The 12,440-nt window shown below is 33.6% G+C and overlaps 1 protein-coding gene and 1 pseudogene across 1 annotated transcript in view; one reads left to right on the top strand and one right to left on the bottom strand.

Annotated features, from left to right (window-relative positions):
- Positions 1–12,440, top strand: part of DNAJC1 (DnaJ heat shock protein family (Hsp40) member C1) — a 186,782-nt gene that overhangs the window by 82,572 nt on the left and 91,770 nt on the right. The window contains exon 7 of the mRNA XM_006906999.3: positions 2,873–2,963. Coding sequence (XP_006907061.1) covers positions 2,873–2,963 — 91 coding nt within the window. The remainder of the gene's footprint in view (positions 1–2,872; positions 2,964–12,440) is intronic.
- On the bottom strand, positions 10,980–11,097 carry LOC112475761 (annotated as a pseudogene).

Below are 12,440 nucleotides of genomic sequence, written 5' to 3'. Positions count from 1 at the left end.
CTAAAGATATTCTATGATAGTTATCAGGTTATCCCTAATCTCCTCAGTCCCAATTTCTTTTAAATATAGTTTCAAGCTGCTCACCATTTGATCACTTTCCTTTTAAAATCTTCTACTTTATCAGCGAATCTTAAAGTGTGGTACACCGAACTGTACACAAGGACTCTTGGAACAATGTAGAGTTTGTCGAGTAATGCAGAATTATTTGAGATCGTAGGTTTATCAAAGAAGCAGTGCTTCGTGGAATGGGCATATTGTAATTTGGAAGTACAAATAAGACATGAAGGAGAAAGCATGAGGAACATTTAAATAAATACTTAGAAATGGAGCAAAAGGAAGACAGACTAGGATTTATTAAAACTCTTGGAATTAGATGGAGTAGGTTAAGGTGATTGGGTACATTACAATCCTCAGATAAGTGTGGTTTTGGATCTAATGGGTATTTCAAGAAAGAATCTTTCATGGAATTCTGTGCTGTGGCAGGAAGAAGAAACATTATCAGAGAAATGTTCAAATTTGGTAGGACCACCAGGAAGAGATTGCTACTACACAGCAAAAGTTTTTGTACTGAAGTGAAGAGGGTGCAGGTAAAGAGAAGTCATGTAAGCAAGAAGGTACAGGATTCTGCAGGATGAGTTTTGATGAAGTATGAAGCAGAAAAACTCACCTTCACTTTGTGGTGGAGAATAAGGTTTTTGGCAAAATGGTGAAGTAATGATAACGATAGGTAACACATATAAGTCCTAACTGTGTGCAAGGTGTTATTCTAAGTTTTTCCCATATGCTAACGCATATAATCTTCACAACAACTCTATGAATTATGTGCTTTTATTCCCATTTTATGGATGAGAAAATTCACCCATAGAGAAGTGATTTGATGAATTACTTCATAGCTAGTAAGATGGCAAAGCTGAGATCTTAATCTAAGTAATCTGGCTTCTACATCTGCGTTCTTCATCACTATAATGTATCTCCCTGTACTATACTACGATGTTTGATTTCAACTTACCTTCTTTCACACCTCATAACTTATCTGTGCCCTTCTTTTCTTGCATGGTATCACCTTTCCTCATCCCCTAAAGGAGGCAATTCCTTCCTAATTTTTCTTTTCCCTACTATTAAAAACTACTCTCAGGAAAGAAGCTAATATGCTCATTCATTTATTCATTCACATCAAAGAATAAATGACTGATATGGCTTAATATAAAGTACAGGGTTGAGTTTTTTTTAGAGGCACAGGGAATGTTAAGGGGCTATAAAACTTTAATCCAAAACTCCATTGAAATTTAAAGTCTATATGGGCATGGGAAGATGAGTAAGTTGGGTGCATGACCTTCTGGGCCTTTCAAATTATACCATTGTTTAGCTGGCCCAGGGCTCATAGGAATTTTTCTGGTAGAACATAAAAGTGGGAATGGAAAGAATTAGAGCTATATCTTTATTATAATGATCGATTATTTTAGGAATACTCTGTTATTTCCCTAATTCATTATCAGGTGGAAGAGTTTTGATATAACCCTAAGAGACATAGATCCCAGGAGAAAGCTCTAACTTGGATAGTCATAGATGAAAAGAGAAAATCCCATTTTAGAGTTTAAATGTTCTGGCTCTAGGAATGTTACAGTCTGGGACTGTTACCCGAGGGTTACCCTTGATACCTCTCTTTTGCTTATTCCACATTAGTCAAAGCCCTTTCATTTCCTTCTTGACAAGGTTGCTCATATATTTCAATCTAGTTCAGTTCAGTGAACAGTTACTGAGCACCTGCTGCATGCCAGATACTGTGCTCTGGGCATACAAGCACCCCTCCCTCCAATTTCTTATTTTCTAGGTGTGAATATAGTGTGATGCAAGCAATCGTGGAAATGTGTTTAAATACAAAAGCAAAAAAATGAAAATAATAAATATATACATACATACAGAAACAGTATACAGGAAAGAATTACTGTGTTGGGGAAGGTTAGAAAGACTTGCAAAGGAGATGATGCTTGAATAGAATTTTTAAAGATCAATAGGAGTTTTTCAGAATAATGACAAGGGAGCAAAATATTCTAGCTAGAGGGCAAAGCATCTCCAAAGACACGGAAGCATAGCACAGTGCGGCTTGGCAGCTACAAGCAGTATTGCTATAGCAAAGATGAAGTTTGAGTCGAAGAGTGGTGAAAATGATCTGGTTTTGCTTTTTTCATTGTCAGGATCTTCATATGCCTAGAGCATCAACTTATTTGTTTCTGTATCTGTGATTATTGAAGGCCCAGTCAGCTTTCAGTGCTCTGCTGAGGTCTTACCTATGTGCCACTCATAGAGACTTCAGCCACTACATCTTGACACCTGAGTGTCTGTATACTGTGTGTGTCCTCAGTCCTCAATCCTCTGTGATGGGAACTGGTCTCTTAGTGTGGTGGAAGGAGGAACGACAACTTTCACTTATATCTACAAGGTCATATAGGTTTTGCAATCAGGTTTTCATATAATAATTTTGAAAAATTTTTGGAGGAAAAAGACTAATGTGAAAGCAGTGTTAGTACAGTAATGCAATTTACTATACCAAATAATTCAATTCAGTTAAATGAATGTGTTTTTCTGCTTTCTGTCCATGCAATAGCACAGTATTGAGAAAATACACCTCCCTTCCTTATCTGAGAGAAAAGACTGTACTTCAATTGATGCTCAGGCAGTGTCTGGCTTTAATCGGCTCTCTAAGAGAGAAAAATAGTAGAAAACAGTTTCTTCTGTTCATAAAATTTGAAAACATAAACACAAAGGAAGACCACTTGTTAAAGAATATGCTACTTTAAAATGAAGTTATGTGGAAGATACCAACAAAGCAAATTGACTTTCATGTTAATTTATTTATAACTTCTTTTTTAAGGATGCTGGGCAGTTTTATGCTAAATATAAAGAAACAAGATTGAAGGAAAAGGAAGATGCATTGACTAGAGCTGAACTTGAAACACTTCAGAGTGAGTTTTAAACATTGTCTTACTGTGTTAACAAAATCATATAACGCTGATTATTTAAATTCAGATTTTCCCTTAAATTCAGTAGTAATTAAATTTTCTGTGCTTTTTTTTTTTTTTTTTTTCTTGCCACTCTCTAGAGCTACTTAATGTATCATATGTGGAAAATACTATGGTAGTAATTACTGAGCCATCCACAGTTTAATACCAGAAGGACAGATGAAATCGCTATGGTGGTATATAGTTCCTCAAGTCCAAGAGGCATCCAGAATCTAGAAAGTCCTTAAATACTCCAGGGCCATAACTGTCATTGGCATTGAGTCTATTTACTGATCAGCCAACTCACAAGCACCTCAGAGAGTCCCTGGCATATAGTAGGTGCTCTGTAAATACTCATTGCCTGCATTTGAGGAGGTGAAATCTCTATTTTAAAAAAGTCCAATTTACATATTTTGGGTTCACATTTCTTTCCCCTCCATTGACCTTGATTCCTAGAGAAGCACATGATATGCGTGGTACCAATCTAGGCACAGAAGACAGTAAAAAGATAATTAATACCCAGTAAGTCACACCGATAAATGGGTACACATGCACAGCAAGCATTGTTTTGCAAAAACAACTTGTGTGTTTTTGAGGGTATGCAGTAAATCTGTCTTATAGCTGATAGCAGTAATTTAGCCAAATCAAACTGGAAAAGAGCAGCTGTTTCTAGGAGCACATAAATTAATTCAAAAGTTTCAACAACTACAAATACAAAATAATAATCAAATCAACTATATACTTGTTTAGAGCAGACTTCTGTTAAGAGGGAAAAGTTTAGGATGACAGAGGATTACATATTAAAATTGACTGATGCGTGTGTTGGGGAGTAAGGGCGGACAAGCGATTAGTATTGTTATATTAAACCTAAGATTAAAACAGAAGCATTTGTTGAAATCATTTTAATTAAATTGAAAAAATCAACAAATAAATCTCTAAATGTAATTTTTATATAATTATTTTTATGTAAAATTTAACATAAAAATTTTCTAAACCTTTTAAGACTAGTCAAGGGAAAATACCATATTTACTACAAGAGAAAAATATCAAACTAGCCCAAAATTTACCTCTAGAGGCAGTGCGAATACACTAATTTCATTGCTTTTGTAGGTGTGTCTTTTTTTTTAAGATATAATTGACATATAAAATTAGTTTCAGGTGTGCAACATAACGATTGAATATGTGCATATATTGTGAAATGATCACAATGAGTCTAGATAACATCCATCATATTCTAACGCATAGTTACAATTGCTTTTTCCTGTGATGAGAACTTTTAAGATTCTCTTAGCCACTTTCAAATATACAATACAGTATAGTTAACTCTAGTCAGCACACTATACAGTACATCCCCAGGACCTATTTATTTTAGAACACGCAGCTTATTTTTATGTAATTTTTGTAACCACTTCTAGGCTGTAATTTTGGCATATATGAATTCTTTAATGACTGGATTAAGTATGCACACTACAACTGCAGGGGTTAAACATAAAGTATCATAATACAAAAGCTTCCTTTTGAAGTTTGTGATTATTTTTCCAAAATTGTTCAAATAATTTTATTTTGCCTAAGAGCTTGATAGCAATTCTTGAGCAGATTTAATAATTCTCTATTTTGTTATTGTTTATTTTAAAAGATTGTATAAAGAAACACAGATTTTAAAAGTCTGAACATTATATGCCAGTAAAAATGTATAATAGTTTTCTAAAGAGTTTGAAAATTCATCACTCGCTTATCATTTCTTGAAACTCAAAATGGAAAAACTAAATACAGAAAGCATATTAAAAACAATTTTCATACTAGGCTCTGGTTATAAGACTTCTATCAGTCATGTTCCAATATCAGTGGTGTATTTAGAAAAGGTGACGGTATCACATTAAGAATGTTAAAGTACAGTCACATTACTGTTAATAATGTCAGAAACTGTCATGTATTTTTTAATGTAGTCTCTGATGGTTACATGCAAACAATCTTTTAATTAATTTTGTTAACTTCATTACAGTGTTCTGCATTGTATACTTTAGAATTAATACATAGTCCCCAAATCCCCCAGTGTGCATTTCATTTGCCCCTATCCTTCTTAATTTTAAAGACCGTCATTGGAATACTGAGTTCATAATAACATTTCCATCTGCTTAATTGAGTAAATGCATCTCATGCAGATTAGCAATAGCTATTTTATGCTGCCTGTTTTTCATGACCTAATTGCTAATCTGCCCTCAAGTCTGTCTGCCTTACTGCTGAGGCTGTGCAGTGTCCTCTGAGGGCTGCATTGAGTAGGGTGTGGTGATCTTATTTAAATGGTATTTTAGAGGGGAAAATATGAAAAAGGTCATATCTTAAAATATTCTTACAGGAAGTCTTTATGCAAAAAAATATGACACCTATTTGGAAAAATTGGGGGCATTTATTTCTTTATTATAAACTTTTAATCAGTTTTTTGTTTTAGGTTTAAACAAATTGAATATTTATAAATACTAGACTTTTTCAGTATTAAAATACTTTTATACATTTTCTAATTGAGTTTTATTCTAAACCAAAAATTGTGAATTTTAAGTATTACCATGAAACACTCCATATCATGAATTTGGGGGGGAAAAAGTCCATTTGAGTTATTTTATAAAGAAACTGGTAGTCAAAGTTAAAATTTGAATAGACAAAGAGAGGGGAAGAATGGTAGAAGTGAATATTTCCCTTATCTTTTTCTCTGTACTTTATATGATTTAAGAACAAAAACAAAATCAAATAATCAAAACCCCACTGTCAAGCACTTCTTTTTTTATCTGAAGAAATACTAGTTCAGATATTAATTATGTTTTTCATTTTGTTTTGTGCTCTGCATTGCACATCCCAGTGATGGATCTAGTAGGGGTGCTGACAGTGAGAAGGTGGGGACCGAATATACCTCTTAAGGGTGTCAGGATGGGAAAACATCACCCTCCCTAAGGTACTGGAAGACTGGTTTTCTAGAACACTCAGATTAATGAGGAAAGGAGATGTTAGTGCTGATTTGTAAGTCGACTCAATGGTTGGTCGGGGGGAGGACAAAGGAGACAGGGCAGAGATAGCCCCAGTTTAAGGACATTTTTCCTGTGGTAACGTAGGGCACTCGTGGATGGGAGAGAGCTGTCCAAGGTAACTTAGAACCAGTCGCTAGCTCCAGGATATCTGGAAACATGACTAAATGGAACTCTGTACGCTATGAGCCATATTCGTAATGAAAACTGGTAGGAGCCCTAGTCTTAAGAGTTTATGTGCAGGCAAAGAACATCTTTGAAATAGTGTGATATCCTAGGTAATTTACTCTAATAACAGTGGAATGCAAATTTTTAAAATCGTACAGCTCAAGTATAAATGTACAGTTCCCTCAGTATTTCAAATCATAATGCTATGTGTGCTTAAATATAATGCAGTCTTTAATTTTCCCACTGAAATGATTCAAAAAAGTTTTTATCCAGTTGAATATGTAAATATGACTATAGATTAAGTAGTCAAATTTCAACTAAAATTTTACTTAACAATTTGGATATGGGTACCTATTTAATATTCTACTTAATGTAAAATAACATCAGTTTATAAGCTCTATTCAGGTAAGTATTTTTGTCTGTCTTATTTATAGCTATAACCTCTGACCCTAGAACAGTGCCAGGCATGTGATAGGTCTCAGTAAATATTTGTTGAATGAATTAATGAATTTATAAATACTTATTGCTCTTTTCTGCTTTATACTTCTTAAACTCTTAAAACTCTTCAGCAGCATTTTTGACAAGAGGATCATTGTCATCAGAAAAACTGCTTTCTGAGTGATCAGCACAGCTTATTTAACAGAGTGTATCATCTTATTTCCATATATAATGAGATACAGTCCCTTCGAATCTACGTACAATACCATCACTGGAACTTTATCTCAAGTCACAAGTACCTGTTCATGGAATTTTAGAATTTTTTCCTTTTTTCGTTATTGCTACATTAAAACCACTGTGTCGCTATTTTTTCCGATATTTTTTTATTGTAGTAAAATACACATAACATAAAATTTACCATCTTAAATTTGTAAATGTAGAGTTCAGTGGTATTAATTAAATGTATTCGTAATGTTGTACAACAATCAGCCCCATCCATCTCCCCTAGCTCTTTTCATTTTGCAAAACTGAAACTGTACACATTAAACAATAACTCCTCATTCTCGCCTCCACCCAGCCCCTGGTAACCACATTCTACTTCCTGTCTCTGTGATTTTGACTATGCATCTCATATAAGTCTAGTATTTCTCTTTTCAGGACTGTCCTGTTCCACTTAACATAATCTCCTCAGAGTTCAGCCATGTCATGACGTGTCGGAATTTCCTTTTTTTAAGGCTGAATAATATTTCATTGTATGCATATACCACATTTTGTTTATCCATTCATCTTTCAATGGGTCCTTAGGTTGCTTCCACTTTATAGCTATTGTGAATAATTCTGCTATGTACATGGGTGTACAAATACCTCTTCGAGTCCCTGGATTCATTTCTTTTGGGTATATACCCAGAAGTGGAATTGCTGGATCATATGATAATTCTCCCTTTAATTTTTCGAGGAACTGCCATACTATTTTCCATAACATTGTACCATTTAACATTCCCATTAACAATGTTCCAATTTCTCCACATCCTTGTCAACACTTGTTGAATTATTATTTTTTTAACTTTTTACTTTGAAATATAGATTCATTAGGAAGTTATAAAGGTAGTACAGAGAGGTCCTCTTTGCCTTCTTCTCAGACTGCCCTTTGGTTACCTCATATAACTATAGTATAATATCAAAAGCAGGAAATGGACATTGATACAAAGTGCGTGTATAGTTCTGCTATTTTATTGAATGTATGTTCATGTAACCACCTCCCCAACTGACCACTAGCTCATCTCCTCCCATCCCCCCCATTATCCCTAATATCTGGCAACTACTAATCTATTTTTCATCTCTCTCTGTCATTTTGACTACACGGTTTAGAGGATGTGGTTTGAGAACCATACAGTACGTGGCCTTTTGAAACTGGCTTTTTTTTACTCATCAGAATGCCCTTGAGATCCATCCAGAGTTGTTCCAGGAGTCAATAGTTCATTCCTCTTTATTAATGAACAATATTCTTTGGTAAGAATATACCACCTTTAACCATTCGCTTATTTAGGACCTTTTGGTTGTGTACAGTTTTTGACTGTTACAAATAAGGCTGCTGCGAACAGTCACATATAAGTTTTTATGTGAACCTAGTTTTCATTTGTCTGGAATAAATGCCCAGAAGTGCAATTGCTGGTCTTATAATTTATCTTTAGAGTTTTAAGAAACTACAAAATTATTTTCCAGAGTTCCTATACCATTTTATATTTTTTACCATCAGTGTGTGAGAGATTTAATTTTTCTGCATCCTCACCATGATTTGGCATTCTATTTTTTATTTTAGCTCTTCTGATAGGTATGTAGAGATATTTCATCATGGTGTTATTACTTTGCATTTCCCTAATGAATAATGATGTTTAAACATCTTTTCGTGTGCTTATTTGCCATATGTATATCCTCTTCAGTAAAATCTTTCTTCATGCACAAAGTAAAAGTTTTAAATTATGGTGAAGTCCAGTTTATCGTTGTGTTTCATGCATGTGCTTTTGATGTTATATCAAAGAACTCTTCACCGGGCCCTAGGTTCAAAAGATTTTCTCATGTGGTCTTCTAAAAATTTTTATAATTTTACATTTTATGTTTAAATCTATGATCCATTTTGAGTTCATTTTTCTATGAGGTGTTTAGGTTAAAGTTTAATTCTTTACTTATAGATATCCAATTTTTCCAGCACTTTAAAAAAAAAAACTATTCTTCCTCCATTGAATTGCTTTTGCACTTTTGTCAAAAATCAGTTAATACTTATGTAGAGGCTATTTTTAGGTTCTGTGTTCTATCCTATTGGTCTGCATTTCTGTTACTCTGCCAATATGACAGTCTTGATTATTGCTCCCATACAATATGTCTTAAAATCAGATAGAGCGATATAAACTGTAGAATTCATATTAACTCTTTAAACATTTGGTATAATTTGCTAGTGAAACTATCTAAGCCTGGATGTTTCTTTTTGGGGAGTTTTTAAATTACAAATTAAATTTTCTTTGTAGTTACAAGGAGTTTAAATATCTATTTCATATATCTATTTCATGAATGAGTTGGGGTAGTTTGTATATTTTGAGCAATTGGTCATTTTCTAAATTGTCACATTTATGTGTGTAGCATTATTCCTAATGTTCAGTTATTATCCTTTTGATATCTGCATGTCCCATTGTGATTTCAATGCTAATACTGGTAACTTTTGTTTTCTCGCATTTTTTTGTCAAATGTTTGTCCATTTTATTGATCTTTTCAAAGAACCAGTTTCTTGTTTCATTGATTTTTCTCTATTGCTTTCGTTTTCAATTTCATTAATTTCTGCTTTTGTTTTTATTTTCTTCTGCTTGTTTCGGGCTTCTTTTGATCCTTTTTGTTGGTTTCTTGATATGGAAGCTTAGATTACTGACTTGAAGCTTTTCATCTTTGCTGATGTAAGTTTTTTAGTGCTATAAATTTCACTCAGCACTGTTTTGATGTGGCCCACCTGTTTTGACATACATTTTTTTTCCTTGAGATTTCTCTTTAATACATGGATTATTTAGAAGTATGTTTAGTTTTCAATATTTTGAGATTTTCCTGTTATCTTTCCATTATCGACTTACAGTTTGATTCCATTGTCATTGGAATCAAAGCCTATGATTTCAATTTATTTAAATTTGTTGAGATGTGTTTTTTGTTGCAAGATATGGTCTAACTTTCAGTATATATTTCATGAGAATTTAAAAAAAATGTGTGTTCTGTTGTTGAATGGCGTATTCTATAAATATAAATTAGATCTACTTGGTTGATGGTATTGTTGAGTTAATTCTGCATCCTTGCTGATATTCTATTTAGATATCTTTTCAATCGTTGAGAGAGAAATGTTGAATTCTTGATAGTAATTGTGAATTTGTCTATTTTTCCTTTTAGTTCCATCATTGTTTGCGTCTCTGGTGCACACATACACATTTAGGTTGCTATGTCGAATTGACCTTTTTTTATCATTATTTAATATTCCTCTCTGTCCCCAGTTATTTTCTTTGCTTTGAAGTCTACTGGTATTAACAGAGCTACTCCTGCTTTCTTTTGATTAATGTTTGTATAATATATCTTTCTCAACCATTTTACTTTCAAACACGCATGCTGTTATATTTGAAATGAGTTCTTATACGTAGCATATATGTAGTTCACAATTTTTCATCCACTGTACCAACCTCTGTTTTAGATGGTATATTAAGATCATTTGTATTTAATGTAATTATCGAAATGTGAGGGCTTAACTCTGCCATTTTATTTTTTGTTTTCTATTTTTCTCTCTTTCATTACTGTTTTCTTTCTTCTGCTTTCCTTTACTTGAATATATTTTGGAATTCCATTTGGATTTATCTATAATTTTTTTTTAGTGTATCACTTTGTATAGCTTTTTTAGTGGGTACTCTAGGTATTATGTTACATATACATAACTTATACACTCTACTAGTGTCAACTGTTTAGCATTTCAAGTGATGTGATTTCAAGCGATTACCTCCTTTTACATTCATTTACCTTCCCACTTATAATTGCCTTAAATATTTTCTTTACATACGTTGAATGTTATAATTTTGACTCACCAGTCAAACATAACTTAGAAAACTCAGGTAGAGGAAATTCTATTGTGTTCACCCATATTTGTACTCTTTCTCCTGTTTTTTCTTCCTGTTAAGATTTTTTTTTTTTTCTTTCCGTTTAGAGAACTTTCTTTAGCCATTATTATCAGATAGGTCTGCTGGTAACAAACTCTTAGTTTTCCTTCATCTGAAGATGTCTTGGTTTTCCCTTTATTCTCATTGAATATTTTCACTGGGTATGGAATTTTTTTTTTTTTTAACGCCTACAGCACCTGGTATTCCTAGGTGGTCTCCCATCCAAGTACTAACCAGACCCGACCCTGCTTAGCTTCCGAGATCAGAGGAGATCGGGCTCATTAGGGTGGCATGGCCATAGACTTGGGTATGGAATTTTGAGTAGACAACTCTTTTCTTTCAGCACTTGAAAATGTTATGCCACTTCCTTCTTGCCTACATGTTTTTTGATGCAAAATCTATTGTCATTTGAACTGTCTTTCCCCTACAGGTAAGGTGTCATTATTTTTTTGCTTCTTTTAAGATATCTTTTTCCTTATTTTTGAGGTTTGACTCTGATGTTCTGGGCATGGATTTCTTTGGATTTATCTTGAGATTGACTAAGCTTCTTGAACTTGTAAGTTTATGTCTTTTGCCTGCTTTTTCTCTTCAAGGAACTTCATGACATGAATGTTAGATCTTTTGGTATAGTCCCAAAAGTCCCCAAGGTTCTGATTATCTTTTTTTTTTTAAATCTATTTTCTCAGATTTAATCTATTTTTTCAGATTGGGCAATTTCTATTATTCTGTCTTCAAGTTTACTGGTTCTATTCTCTCTGCTCCATTTTTTTTTTGAGTGGCCACCCATTAAGTTTTTAATTTCAGTCCTTTTTAGTCCCAATATTTCCATTTGGTTCTTCTGTACATCTTCTCTGTTTTCACTGTTGGCTATTTCTTCATTTGTTTTAAGAATGTTTATTATTGCTCGTCAAACCATTTTTATATGGCTGCTTTAAAATTCTAGTCAGATCATTTGGCTATTTCTTGTCATTGGCATCTGTTGATTATCTTTTCATTCAAGTGGAGATATTCTTGGTTCTTGTTATGACAGGCTTTTTTTTTTAAATTAAGTTTATTGGGGTGACATTAATACAATTATATAATTTTCAGGTGTACATTATAATTTCACATCTGTATATTCTATTGTGTGTTTACCACCCAAAGTCCATTTTCCTTCAGCTACCATATATTTGATCGCCTTTACCCGCTTCTCCCTCCCCCTAAACCCTATATTTGACTCTCTTTACCCTGTCCACCTTCCCCCTCCTCTCCCATCCCACCAGTAATCACTAGTCTATAGTCCATGTCCATGAGTCTCTGTTTGTTTGTCCTGTTCATTTTGCTTTTAGGTTTATATTCCACGTATCAGTAATATTATGTGATTTTCAGCTATTTCTCTCTGGCTTATTTCGCTTAGTATGATTATCTCAAGTTCCATCCATGTTGTCACGAATGGCAGTATTTCATCTCTTCTTATGGCTGAGTAATATTCCATTGTATGTATGTACGTACCACAGCTTCTTTATTCAATCATCTATCATAGGATACTTCGGTTGCTTCCATGTCATGGCCACTGTGAATAATGTCGCTATGAATATCGGTGTGCAAATATCTTTTTGGATATGGGTTTTCAAGTCTTTGGGGTAAATAACCAGTAGGAATGCTGG

Source organism: Pteropus alecto, unplaced genomic scaffold, assembly GCF_000325575.1.
Source record: "Pteropus alecto unplaced genomic scaffold, ASM32557v1 scaffold11, whole genome shotgun sequence".
Lineage (NCBI taxonomy): Eukaryota > Metazoa > Chordata > Mammalia > Chiroptera > Pteropodidae > Pteropus > Pteropus alecto.
The sequence above is the reverse complement of the archived record's forward strand: the minus strand, read 5'-3'. Positions and strand labels throughout refer to the sequence as shown.